The sequence below is a fragment of the Lagopus muta genome, chromosome 16 (genome assembly GCF_023343835.1).
Source record: "Lagopus muta isolate bLagMut1 chromosome 16, bLagMut1 primary, whole genome shotgun sequence".
Classification (NCBI taxonomy): domain Eukaryota; kingdom Metazoa; phylum Chordata; class Aves; order Galliformes; family Phasianidae; genus Lagopus; species Lagopus muta.
In genome coordinates, this window is record NC_064448.1 from 3,048,029 (window position 1) to 3,059,391 (window position 11,363).

At 42.5% G+C, this 11,363-nt stretch overlaps 1 protein-coding gene across 1 annotated transcript; it reads left to right on the forward strand.

Moving 5' to 3' along the window:
* Positions 1-1,724: 1,724 nt before the first annotated feature.
* Positions 1,725-11,178, forward strand: NELFCD (negative elongation factor complex member C/D). The gene is made up of 15 exons (XM_048962468.1): positions 1,725-1,838; positions 2,111-2,226; positions 2,340-2,449; positions 2,998-3,107; positions 3,408-3,515; positions 4,487-4,639; positions 5,954-6,084; positions 6,520-6,685; positions 7,333-7,467; positions 7,834-7,973; positions 8,615-8,729; positions 8,990-9,085; positions 9,313-9,453; positions 9,780-9,909; positions 10,278-11,178. The coding sequence occupies exons 1-15, from the start codon at positions 1,773-1,775 to the stop codon at positions 10,310-10,312; spliced, it is 1,752 nt and encodes a 583-aa protein (XP_048818425.1). The 5' UTR covers positions 1,725-1,772; the 3' UTR covers positions 10,313-11,178.
* Positions 11,179-11,363: the final 185 nt, after the last annotated feature.

The window sequence follows — 11,363 nt, forward strand, 5'->3', positions numbered from 1 at the left end:
TTAATTTTTGCTCACTTTTTACTTGTAGGCATAACATCCAAAATGAAGCTTTGGATGCTAACCTTGAGGTCTGTTTCCCACAGCTTTGCCAGCAGTGCTGGGCTACAAAGGTCCATCTGAAGGCCCAGTGCAGGCAGTGGCTGTTGTCATCTATCTGTGACTTAAAACTGGCGAGCCTGCAACCAATGGTTCTGTCCAACAGAGCACAAGAGTGCTCCCTTTGGATGCAGGGTGTCCCCAAGTAAGGAATGACAGAACGTGCACTTAGGGAACTGGGGGGAGCTGCAGTAGGTGCAGTTTAACGTGTCCATTGATCGGTATGTAGGTGAACAGTGGAACATGCTTTTGAAACAGGAAAACATTTCCACTGTTGGCTTATCTTGAAAAGTACTCAGAGCACTGTAAAACTGCTCTCAAGCAGCCCTTGGGATATAAATAGAGCTCTAATTTTTAAGCTGAAATTTGAAGGGTATTAGAATGATGTTATGTTGAAGAACTTAGCTACTGTGTTCTGTCTCTGGATGCTTCTCTCTTACAGAACACTTTTGTACTCTTCAGTTCCTGGAATAGCCCTGCTACCAGTGAGTCTCAAGGTCATGCTTGAAGTATCATGCTGCAGACAAAACTCACTGGCTTGACTTGATGCTGCTCTACTTTCCTCCTGAATGGGAAAGTTAATGCCTTATCTCATGTTAACTGTATTGTCTGATTTGCAGAGGGCTAATGCAAAATGCAAGTTCTTTTAGCACCAATTTGTAGGGGGCAAGGAGCAGAGAGAATGAGCATACAGAGAATTCCAGGATGGGTATTTAAGAAATTGTGGCTATAAGGCAAACGTTTTTGTTGGAGGTCAGCCCTTCAGTCTGGGATATCTCTCTTGTTCCAGGCAGGAAACCAAATGAAATTTGGTGATTTCATACCTGTACCACATGAAGCACTTTAGATTAGAAATCTCAAAGCCGTTCAGCAATTTGCTCAAAAGACCAGTAACAAAATTGGATAAACGGGTGGGTTCTAAACATCGCCATTAGGTACTTGGTGCATCTGTTAATCCTTCAGAGGAGCAGTTCCCATCGCCACCCCCCAAAAAAGGGTTTCCCCCATTCCTTCACCCACACCTCCCAGTTCCCTCCATGGCCGCAGTGCCGCACTGAGCGCTTATCCAGCTCAGACATCGGCGCTCCGTGCCCCCTCGGACCCTCGCTCCTTGGGAACCGCAGCTGAAGGATTTTTCACACAGGAGCCACGGTCAGATGTGTGCTGGGCGGGAAATGCGCTGCGTTTGCATGCAGGACAACAAAACCTGCCGGGGACACCTGGGTTAGCCTGAGTGCTGTTTCTTCTTTGCATGCTGTGGTGGACAGAAATGAGAGAAACACAGATGAGAGCGCACAGTTCAAACCAAGGGCCAGTTGTTCCACTGAAGCTCTCAGACTGATTTTCATTATTTCCGAAGCCGTTCTCTCCGCTCCGGCTCTGCCTGCCGCCCGTCGATCCTCAGCACTCCGCCGCTCTCCCGCTCGTGTGAGCGCTGCGTGCCCGCGTGCCGCAGTCCCGCTCTCGGCCCGTTCTCCAGCTGAAGGCCCACGCCCCGTCCCGCGGCCCCGACACGGCGACCCCCGCCCCGCAACGAACCGCAACGAACCGCTCCGAGCCCCGGCGCCGCCCCTCGGCCCCGCCCCGCAGCCCGGCCCGCCATTCCGCGTCGCTCCGCCCAGGGGCGGGCCGCGGCCTGGTTCCGGCTGTGGCCGCGGTTCTTTGGCCGCGGAGCCATGGAGGATGCGGATTACTTCGAGGGCGGCGCGGCGGAGTGGGGCAACGAAGCGGACGGAGGAGCGGTGAGCGCTGAGGGCGCGGGGCGGCCCGGCGGCGGGCATGAGGCGGCTGGGCGGGCGGAACCTCGGTGCGGGCCGGGGGGCTCGGAGGGGCGTCGAAAGGAAGGGAACGGCAGCGAGGTGGGCTGGGTTGGTGCCTGCTGTGTTACAGCGTGTTTCTGGGGAACGGGTCGTGTGCTGCGGTGCTTCGTGTGAGCAAAAATGGCCCGCCTATGGAAATAGAGGGGGGGCACCAGAAATAGAGGAGGTGGCTGACGTGTTGTGTTTGCAACCAGCAAGATGATGAGGATGGAGAGGGAGAAGATGATGCTGAAGTCCAGCAGGAGTGCCTGAAGAAGTTTTCAACCCCTGACTACATCATGGAGCCGTCGATATTTAACACGCTGAAAAGGTGAGCGCAGCTCCCTGTGCAGTGCTGCTGTTTTATATGGAAATGTGAGTATTTTGCTTTTTTTTCCCTTTAAATGTAATTTTCTAGCAGCTCTTTTCTGATCTTTCCATCAGGTATTTCCAAGCAGGAGGTTCTCCAGAGAACGTGATCCAACTTCTGTCTGAAAACTACACGGCAGTGGCACAGACGGTGAACCTGCTGGCAGAGTGGCTCATTCAGACAGGTGCAGTGGGTGATGCTCTGTAACTTGGGTCTGTAGGCTGGCTTGCACCGAAAGAATGTGAATTGGTGGTAAACCCGAGACTGGATCGTGTTCCTGTTGTTGTCCTGTACACCACTAAATTCTTCATTACGTGAAAAATATCTTCAGGATGAGTATTACCATTCCTTCCCATCCTCGTGTAATTTCTCAGTGCTGCACCATCCTGGTAATTCCTTTTGCATTTAGGGTATTTTCCTGTAACACCCAGTAACGACTGTGTGATTACTGGCGTTGCCGTTATCCTGAGAGAAGATGGATGGTGTAACCTGCTTGTGTTCCTTAGTGCAGACTGCATTTAGGAAAAATGAGTGAGAATTTCTGAATCTGGACATGTGTAACTGTGTGGCTTGATAGTAGAGCTGATGGCTCTTTTCCCATCTTTTGCCTAACGATAAATTACTACTAAATTGTTGAGTGCTTCCTGTTCCCATAACAGAATGTTATTGGAAAATGTAAGAGGCTTGATCAGATTGCATCGGCTAAGTTTTTTCTTTCCCCCTTCTCTGCAGGTGTTGAGCCAGTGCAAGTTCAGGAGACTGTAGAAAACCACTTAAAGAGCTTACTGATCAAGCACTTTGACCCTCGGAAAGCAGATTCCATCTTTACAGAGGAAGGAGAGGTATGGATGAAAGCTGTGTCGTCATCATACATGAGTATCCACTTGTGCCTGGGCAGAAGTCTTTGTGTGGGTGGTGGGTAAAGGTGTCTCCCAGGCTCTTTAGTTAAGAAATAACCACGTTTGGAAAACCATCTGTATTTCAATGGACTCCTGAGAGATTTTGATAATTTAGGAAAGTTATATGGATATGATAAAGTCCTTTATAGCAACTCATTGGATTCTTAAAAGTAAAATGCTTACTTTAACGATCTTCACAGGTTGAAATTCTTACCGTTGTTTCTGTTGCTTTAATCTTTTCAGACTCCAGCTTGGCTTGAGCAAATGATAGCACATACAACATGGAGAGATCTCTTCTACAAGTTGGCAGAAGCCCATCCAGACTGTTTAATGCTTAATTTTACTGTGAAGGTAATTCACTGAAGTGCAATATGTAAGAATATCCTTAACAGGTTTATTGTTCTGGCATCAAATGTGGGCTGTAGTGTTACCTGTAACTCATCTGTGTTCCTGTTGATGCTGCTTATTAAAATGTGGAAGAAATTGCCCTACAAGTTGTGAATGTCATTTTCCAATTTGATGTTCTGCTTTTGGAGGTTTTTTTGCTCTGCCTGGGGTTTGGAAATTCTGCATCACCTGTTTTCTAAGCAACGTTTTTATATTTACTGGGTTGTAAATTTGCTTTCAGGTAAACCTTTGCTCTGATTTAACAGTGAAACTTTAGTATGCTGCTTAAGAGAAAAACAGCAAGGCTGTCTGTTTCCCTTTCTTAATTTCCTTGCTTTTGTGCCATAACAACAGATTTATTTTGTATGTACTGGGAAATACTTGTTTGCAGGGTTTTTTCCCTACCTCTCCTGGACTTTTGCAGATGGCATATATGTGTGTGCATAAAGCCCTGTTACTGGTAATTGTATTTATTACATATGTACAGATCTGTATTTATGAGTACAAAATACACCAATTCTGATCTTGCCTTGTGGATGTTGTTGGCTCACACAAAGTAAAAGCACGAAATCTCATGTCAGAAGATGGTCTCACCTTATAGGAAGGTATAATTCCTGTATAATATACCTTATGGAAGGTATAATTCGTGTAGTTTCCTATGCAAACCACAAATATCTATCAATTTGTGCTTTAATGGAACACTTCAGCTTCTTATGTCTCTGAGATAGGGAAAGGAAATATTAGAATGTATCTGTTTCAGAACAAAGCATGATGGTTTACTTTCCTTTTGTGTGGTCTAAGTAATGAACATGAAGTGCAATAAATGTATGCAGGTGGAAATCTCGTATTCTGTGTGTTCTAGACTTGCTAGGATATCTGAAATATTAAGTAATACATGTCTGCTGTGACTTTTTATTGCTGTTGTTTTGTTACAGCTTATATCTGATGCTGGTTATCAAGGAGAAATAACCAGTGTTTCAACAGCCTGTCAGCAACTGGAGGTGTTTTCCAGAGTTCTGCGTACATCTCTGGCAACAATTTTAGATGGAGGGGAAGAAAACCTTGAAAAGAACCTCCCAGAGTTTGCTGTAAGTCCTTTATTCCCTTTTATGTTTCAAAAAGTAGTTTTTGTTCCTTTCCAGTTAGGATGTACAGATCTTTGTGGGATTGTAGGATATCTTGGCATCTTATGAAGTCATGCAGAATCTTACAAAGAAGAGTTACATATGAATTCAAAAGTAAAAATTGGTTTGTTCTGTTGCCAGGAACGTTTTGGGCTAGGTGTGTGGCGTTTCCTATGTTTATCAAATACATTGTGTAAAGTATGTAGGTCACTCTGAAAGTAACTCCTCTTATTTATTTCCATGGGAACTACCACAGGTACAAAAAGCACAATGACACAATTTGTTAGTGCAAATTCTCAGCCACAAAACACCAATTCTCAGTGCAGCTACCACCTTTAGCTGTGTGTTTTTGCCAGCAGTGACCCAGAGCTGCATGCTGCGCTCCTACAAAGCTGCACCAGCAGAGGTGGTCACTGTCAGCACTGCTGAAAGACACCACCCACCACATCACTGTGCTCACAGCCCCTGTGTGGTCTCCATAAACATTCAGCAAGCATTGATGAACGCCAGTAGTTGCAGATTTTCCCACACCAAGAGTTCATGGGCACACCTGTGCTCCATACGCGCTCCCATGTCAGATGCTGTTCTGTCAGTCTGCCCCTCTGCTGCCATCCATCACACAGCAACAGCATATTTCAGGACCTTGGTGGGAAGGTTCAACCTCACTGCCATGGCACCAACATCTGCCCCTGAGGTGGTGGGCCGACATCATACAGCCACAGAATCATAGGGGTTGGAAGGGACCTCCAGAGATGGTGGAGTCCAGCCCCCCTGCCAAAGCAGGTTCCCTACACCAGGTCGCACAGGGGGCATTACTTTTGGAACAGCCCTCATAAAAAGCAGTACTATCTTCTTTTACATTAATGCAAGATCTTGAGGTCACCCTAATCAGTTCCTTGGCTAATCAAAAGAATTGTTTTATCATCCATGTCAGTGTGAAAGTTTCTAACTAAATTAACATAGCATGTGTTCTTTAATGTGAGATGATGTGATGACTTAGATGGCTTTCTATTTGGCTTACTTTTTAAATAGCACTAAAGATTAGCAGGCTAGAATTTCCTCCGGCATCTAACAAATACAAGTTTTCAATGTAACCACGTCTTCTTGTATCAGTGCACAGCAGTAGACAGCTTTTCCGCACTTCCTTCTTGGCCATCGATTGCTTCCCCTTCTCCCTTTTCATTTGAGTAGATTTCGGTGAAAGCCTTGCTATTAAGGCAGCATAATCATAGAGACTTATTTCTTGTCTGATAACGTTTTTGATGTGTGTGTTCACAGAAGATGGTGTGCCACGGAGAGCACACGTACCTTTTTGCTCAATCTATGATGTCCATATTGGCTCAAGAAGAGCAGGGAGGGTCTGCTGTCAGGCGGATCGCTCAGGAGGTTCAGCGATATGCTCATGAGAAGTAAGTGCCTGTTGTGTCCATTAGTCCAATATGAGTCACCACGATTTGTAGAACTGCTTCTTTTAGCCATTCACACTTACCTTAGGCCAGCAAAAGGAGAATTCTTAGCTTTTTATTCACGCTGTGGTAGAGTGAAATCACTTGGAATAGAGCACTTTTTTTCTGTAGACTTAAAATCCACAGAGTGAAAGATGTTTCACATCAAGTAGTGGGAGACCTGAAATGGAATCATCAGCTCTTGGTGTCCTATTAAAAATTATCACTTTTGTTATTTGATGCACGTTTTAGAATCAAACATGGGAAATACAGGCCTGTTTCTGTAATCAGCCACGATAAAGGATGCGTTGCATCAGATGTGCCCTGTTGTTGAAGCTACAGCCAAGATGTCTAAATGAAAAAAATCAGCTGCTTTGTATGTTTGTGTTGCTCACCTAGAGGCCACGATGCCAGTCAGATCACTTTAGCACTGGGTACTGCAGCCTCCTACCCTCGTGCCTGCCAGGCTCTCGGTGCAATGCTGTCCAAAGGAGCTCTGAATCCAGCAGATATTACTGTCTTGTTCAAAATGTTTACCAGCATGGACCCACCTCCAGTAGAACTGGTCAGTAGCTGTCTCTTCATAACATCTGTAAACTTCTTCTATTACAGTAGCACTCAAAATTCTGAGGTCTTGTTGTGCTAAATGTATCAGCACAGAACAGAAGTTACACTCTGGCTCATCCCTCTACCATTTTAAGTGATGTCAAAATGTGGGACTACTATTTATACTGTATTTTGCATTGGCTCCTTGCATGGTTGTTTTCGTTTTGTTTTTATTTTTCATTATTTCAAGCTGTCTTTTTACATAGAATAAATTAATTTTTGAAACTTGCTGATAGGTTGGAGGTAAGGAATTAAATTCCTTCCTTAGAACAAATGAACAACAAAATCAGCTTTGCAGTTAGTTATGAGCAGTCCTAAATGGCGTTTCAGGTTTCTTGCTGCCTTGTTCTCACATGAGTTCTGGTAATAAACAATGGTGTTTGGATACTTGAATAATTGTGTGCTTTCTGCAGTGTTTGTAACCTCCTGCTCTTTAGTTTGCTTTATTTGAGTGTGGTTGTCAAAACTTCAGATCTCTTCAGAAAACCATCTGACTTCCTCTTGAGGAGGAATATTTTTATGTCTCATTCTCTGGAAGGCGTATCAGATAAAAAATGTACTTTTTTCATAATTCTCAGACTCTGATGAACTGTTCATTTTCTTCAGATCCGAGTGCCTGCCTTTCTGGACCTCTTCATGCAGTCACTGTTTAAACCAGGTGCTAAGATCAACCAGGACCACAAGCATAAATACATTCACATACTGGCATATGCAGCCAGTGTAGTGGAGATGTGGAAAAAGGTAAAGTTCAGTCCTGGTCACAATGTGTTCTTTTCACCCTGCAGTCTAACTGTGCTGAATTAAGGCATGGTCATTAACTTGGTCACTTTAAAATGGCTTGGTTTGTTTATTTTAATGAGAAATGTTTCAGGATTCATAGGCAAGTTTTTAGAAGAAAAATTACCAGTGACCTAGGAATTAAATAAATCAAATATCCTTTTATTTCAGCTCAATGATACTTTTTTCTTCTAAAGCTTGCTTATGAATCCAACTTTTGAGAAATACAAAGTAATCGTAGGGTTATGGCAAGCTACACTTCCTTTGCTGAAATAACCAGAAACTCACTGTATGTCTGTGGGCTTTGTATTCAAACTTTGCATTTTTCAGAACAAGAGAGTGAGCATAAACAAGGATGAGCTGAAATCAACTTCAAAAGCCATTGAAACTGTTCACAATCTGTGTTGCAATGAGAACAAAGGAGCATCAGAGTTGGTTGCAGAGCTGAGCACCCTTTATCAGTGCATCAGGTGAGCAGAGAAACCAGTCCTAACTTCTCTTTGTTGGAAGGAAAGTAGCATTTTATGACTAATGCTACAGGGAAGTGCCTTTGTGGGCAGCTCTGTGAGAACATCCTTACTTCAGAACAAGTGAGACGTGGTCTGAAAGCAGCTTTCAAGATGAGCCATTGGACTTCTTGAAATCCTTCCTTCATGAAGACATAAATTCTGGCTGACTGACAAATTGCCCCTCTTGCATTGCAGAGCATGTTTGGCTCTGCCACTGGAAAAGGATGACAGATTGTTTTGTCTTCCTAATGAAGCCTTCTTAGCAATAGATACGTCTTCTTAACACTGAAATAGTAGATATTGAACAAACTGGAACAAACTTTGAGTGTATGTTAATTATGTTGACTGCTTTTAGCATTTTGTGATGAGTACGAAGTATCTTATAGAAAGAATTTTTCTCCAGCCATTTTTTTTTCCTTCTGTTTTGGTAGGACTCATCTTGATGTGATGACAACTTTTCAATCAAAGCTTTTCAAGTGTTATTAGTTCTGGCCTAAAGTAGACTATGACATTCTAGCAATCATTAGAATGTACTGGAACATCTTCCAGCGGTGGCTGGTTGTTTGGATGGTCCTTTTCTAAAGTGATCTCTTCCTCTGCAGGTTTCCAGTGGTGGCAATGGGTGTATTAAAGTGGGTGGATTGGACAGTGTCAGAGCCCCGGTACTTCCAGCTGCAGACTGATCACACTCCTGTTCATCTGGCATTATTGGATGAGGTACAAATGTACAAATAAGTCCTGTTGAGAGCAAAAGCAATTTTAATCCTTGTAACTAGAATTACATCCAATTCACAGTCAGTAAACATACAAAGGTGGATCTGTTTCTCTTCAGTTATTTGGATTTGTCAGCTCTGTGTAGTGGAATAATTTTTATAAAAAAACTTACCTCTTGAATATGAATGCAGACTTTTCTACCAGGCCCAGCACAGTGGTTTTTAAAGTGAAGTTTAAAGATGAATTTCTCATCTTGTTTGCAGATCAGTACGTGCCATCAGCTGCTTCATCCACAGGTTTTACAGCTTCTTGTCAAACTCTTTGAAACAGAACATTCACAGCTTGACGTAATGGAGCAGGTGATTCTCAGAGGATTCCTTTTTTATGTTCCTTCATATTATATATGCTTGCTTAGAATAAAGTTGTTATCACAGCAGCTTTAAGAGTTTAATTTAGCAATATGATCACGGTTAGCAAGCATCGCAGTAGATATTGAATCCATGAAAAAAGCAATGAAAATAGTCCTGTTTTGAGAGTCCTGACCTGTTGGTTTTCTTCCCACCTCCAACCCTTCCCTCCTTATCAGCTGGAACTGAAGAAGACTCTCCTGGATAGAATGGTGCACTTGCTTAGTCGAGGATACGTCCTGCCTGTGGTCAGCTATATCCGCAAATGCCTGGAGAAGTTAGACACAGATATCTCTCTCATCAGATACTTTGTTACAGAGGTCAGCAGCAAAAACTGTTCACATATAGAAATAAGCTTTAATATTTGATGTATATGTCTGGATGGTAAGTCAGCTTGCCTCAAATTCAGAAATTCTCAATGGTATGAAAGCAGATCCTGAGCAATACAGGTCTACTGAATTTTGATTTCTGAAGCTATTAAAGTAATGGGTAGAGTACCACAAGAATATGTAGTTGGTAACTTGTGTAGAGGAAGAAAGGTCTCAAAAGTGCAACTACTTGAGTGCCTATGAGAAGACTGTGAATTAAATACTGCCTCTACCACTTGTCTACCTGCAAGAATGATCCCGTTCTGTCTGCATTTCAGGTGCTGGATGTGATTGCTCCTCCTTATACCTCAGATTTCGTACAGCTTTTTCTTCCAATCTTGGAGAATGAAAGTATTGCAGGTACTATTAAAACAGAAGGTGAACATGATCCTGTCACTGAGTTTATAGGTAAGTCATGCTTCTTTGTGTATTTATTACAATTTGTAAACGACTCTTAGGAGGAGGATTGCTAAAATAGGAATGCCTACCAGATATTTTAAGATTATTTTGTTTTTATGGACCTATGTTTAGCAGTTTTCCTTTAATTAGGAATCTGAGTAGTAGTGAGGAGCTTAAAGACAAATGCTGTTTCTGAAGAGGTGCTACTGTCTTAGAGAAAATAAAGGAAGGAAGTGGTCTTTCATAGTACACCCATTTCCTGGACTAAAGTGATCTGCTTCTTAAAATCCTAATTAATAACATAATAGAGAAATCCACATGCAAGCAAATAAATCAGAGTAATGTACTGAACACTTTATTCCATTTCTTCTTTTAAGCTCACTGCAAATCTAACTTTATCGTGATGAACTAAGCAGTGGAAAAGTCAAGAATGCAGAGCACGTGGTCACTGCTCTGACATATTCTCCACCAGTGAGGTTCTGTAACTGGGCAACCCAGCAACAAAAAAAAAAGGAAGAAAGGGCTGAAGGGCATTTGATTTGCGTGGTGACCTTAAGCCTTCTGTCAGAGGATTGTTAATGCAGTTTGGAAGATGAACCAATACTGAAGGATTCTCTAATGTTAAATAGCATAAATCTGAATATTCTGAAGAGGGCAGCAGGAGGCAGACTTGTCTCAAAGAATGTTCTTTTCAGCTACTTGCAGAACTTGTCTCTGACTCTTTGTGTAATATATATAAAAACCTGAAGAACGGGGCAGGTAGTTCCACTAAAAACATTTTTCAGGTGGTTCTCTGATGATTAAATCTTGAATGCTGTCAGCTTTCATCTTGTGAGCCTAAAAAAGGAAAAAATCTGTGTACTTAGTTCTGTGCTGCAGAGAATCCATAACGCCTCTCCCTCACCTTTGTGTTATATTAGAATTCTAAATATGCTACACACATACTGCAATGAAAAAAAACCCCATTTTAGGTAATACAGATGGAGTTGTAGCAATCAGGGTTAGTTTTGTATTAACACCTGAATCTGATGTGAGTGTGGTATCCTTCAGAATCTATTTTTTGTTAAATAGATGCATTAAATGTTACTGGTAAGTTTCATTACCACATCAGAATTCTGTTGCTGTCTGAAAAATAAGTGTGCAAAAACTTTGTTACTGTGATGTGGCTTGGTTTTTTTTAATATTTATCTCTACTCTGTTCTGGTCGATGCTGAACAGTGGGGGATTAGCCCGAGATTTTAATGTATCTTTAAATAAAGGTCTGTTCTTTTCCAGAGACTTCTTACAGTGTATCAGTCCATTCTTTGTTTCTGTTCATCAACCTGATTTCTCCCGTACATGTAAAGTATTTAAAAGGGTCACAAACAAGCCTGGATGTGCCTTACAAGCACATTGCTTCCTGAGAAACCTGTTTTCTAAAAGAAAAAGGTGAAAGTTTTAGGTCCAACTGCCAGGCTGCCATG

Bases quoted from the DNA above. Each gene is read 5' to 3' on its own strand.
- NELFCD (XM_048962468.1), top strand. From the start codon at position 1,773: ATGGAGGATGCGGATTACTTCGAGGGCGGCGCGGCGGAGTGGGGCAAC. The intron at 2,227-2,339 runs GTGAGCGCAGCT...TCTTTCCATCAG, and splicing joins ATATTTAACACGCTGAAAAG to GTATTTCCAAGCAGGAGGTT. The intron at 4,640-5,953 runs GTAAGTCCTTTA...GTGTGTTCACAG, and splicing joins AGAACCTCCCAGAGTTTGCT to AAGATGGTGTGCCACGGAGA.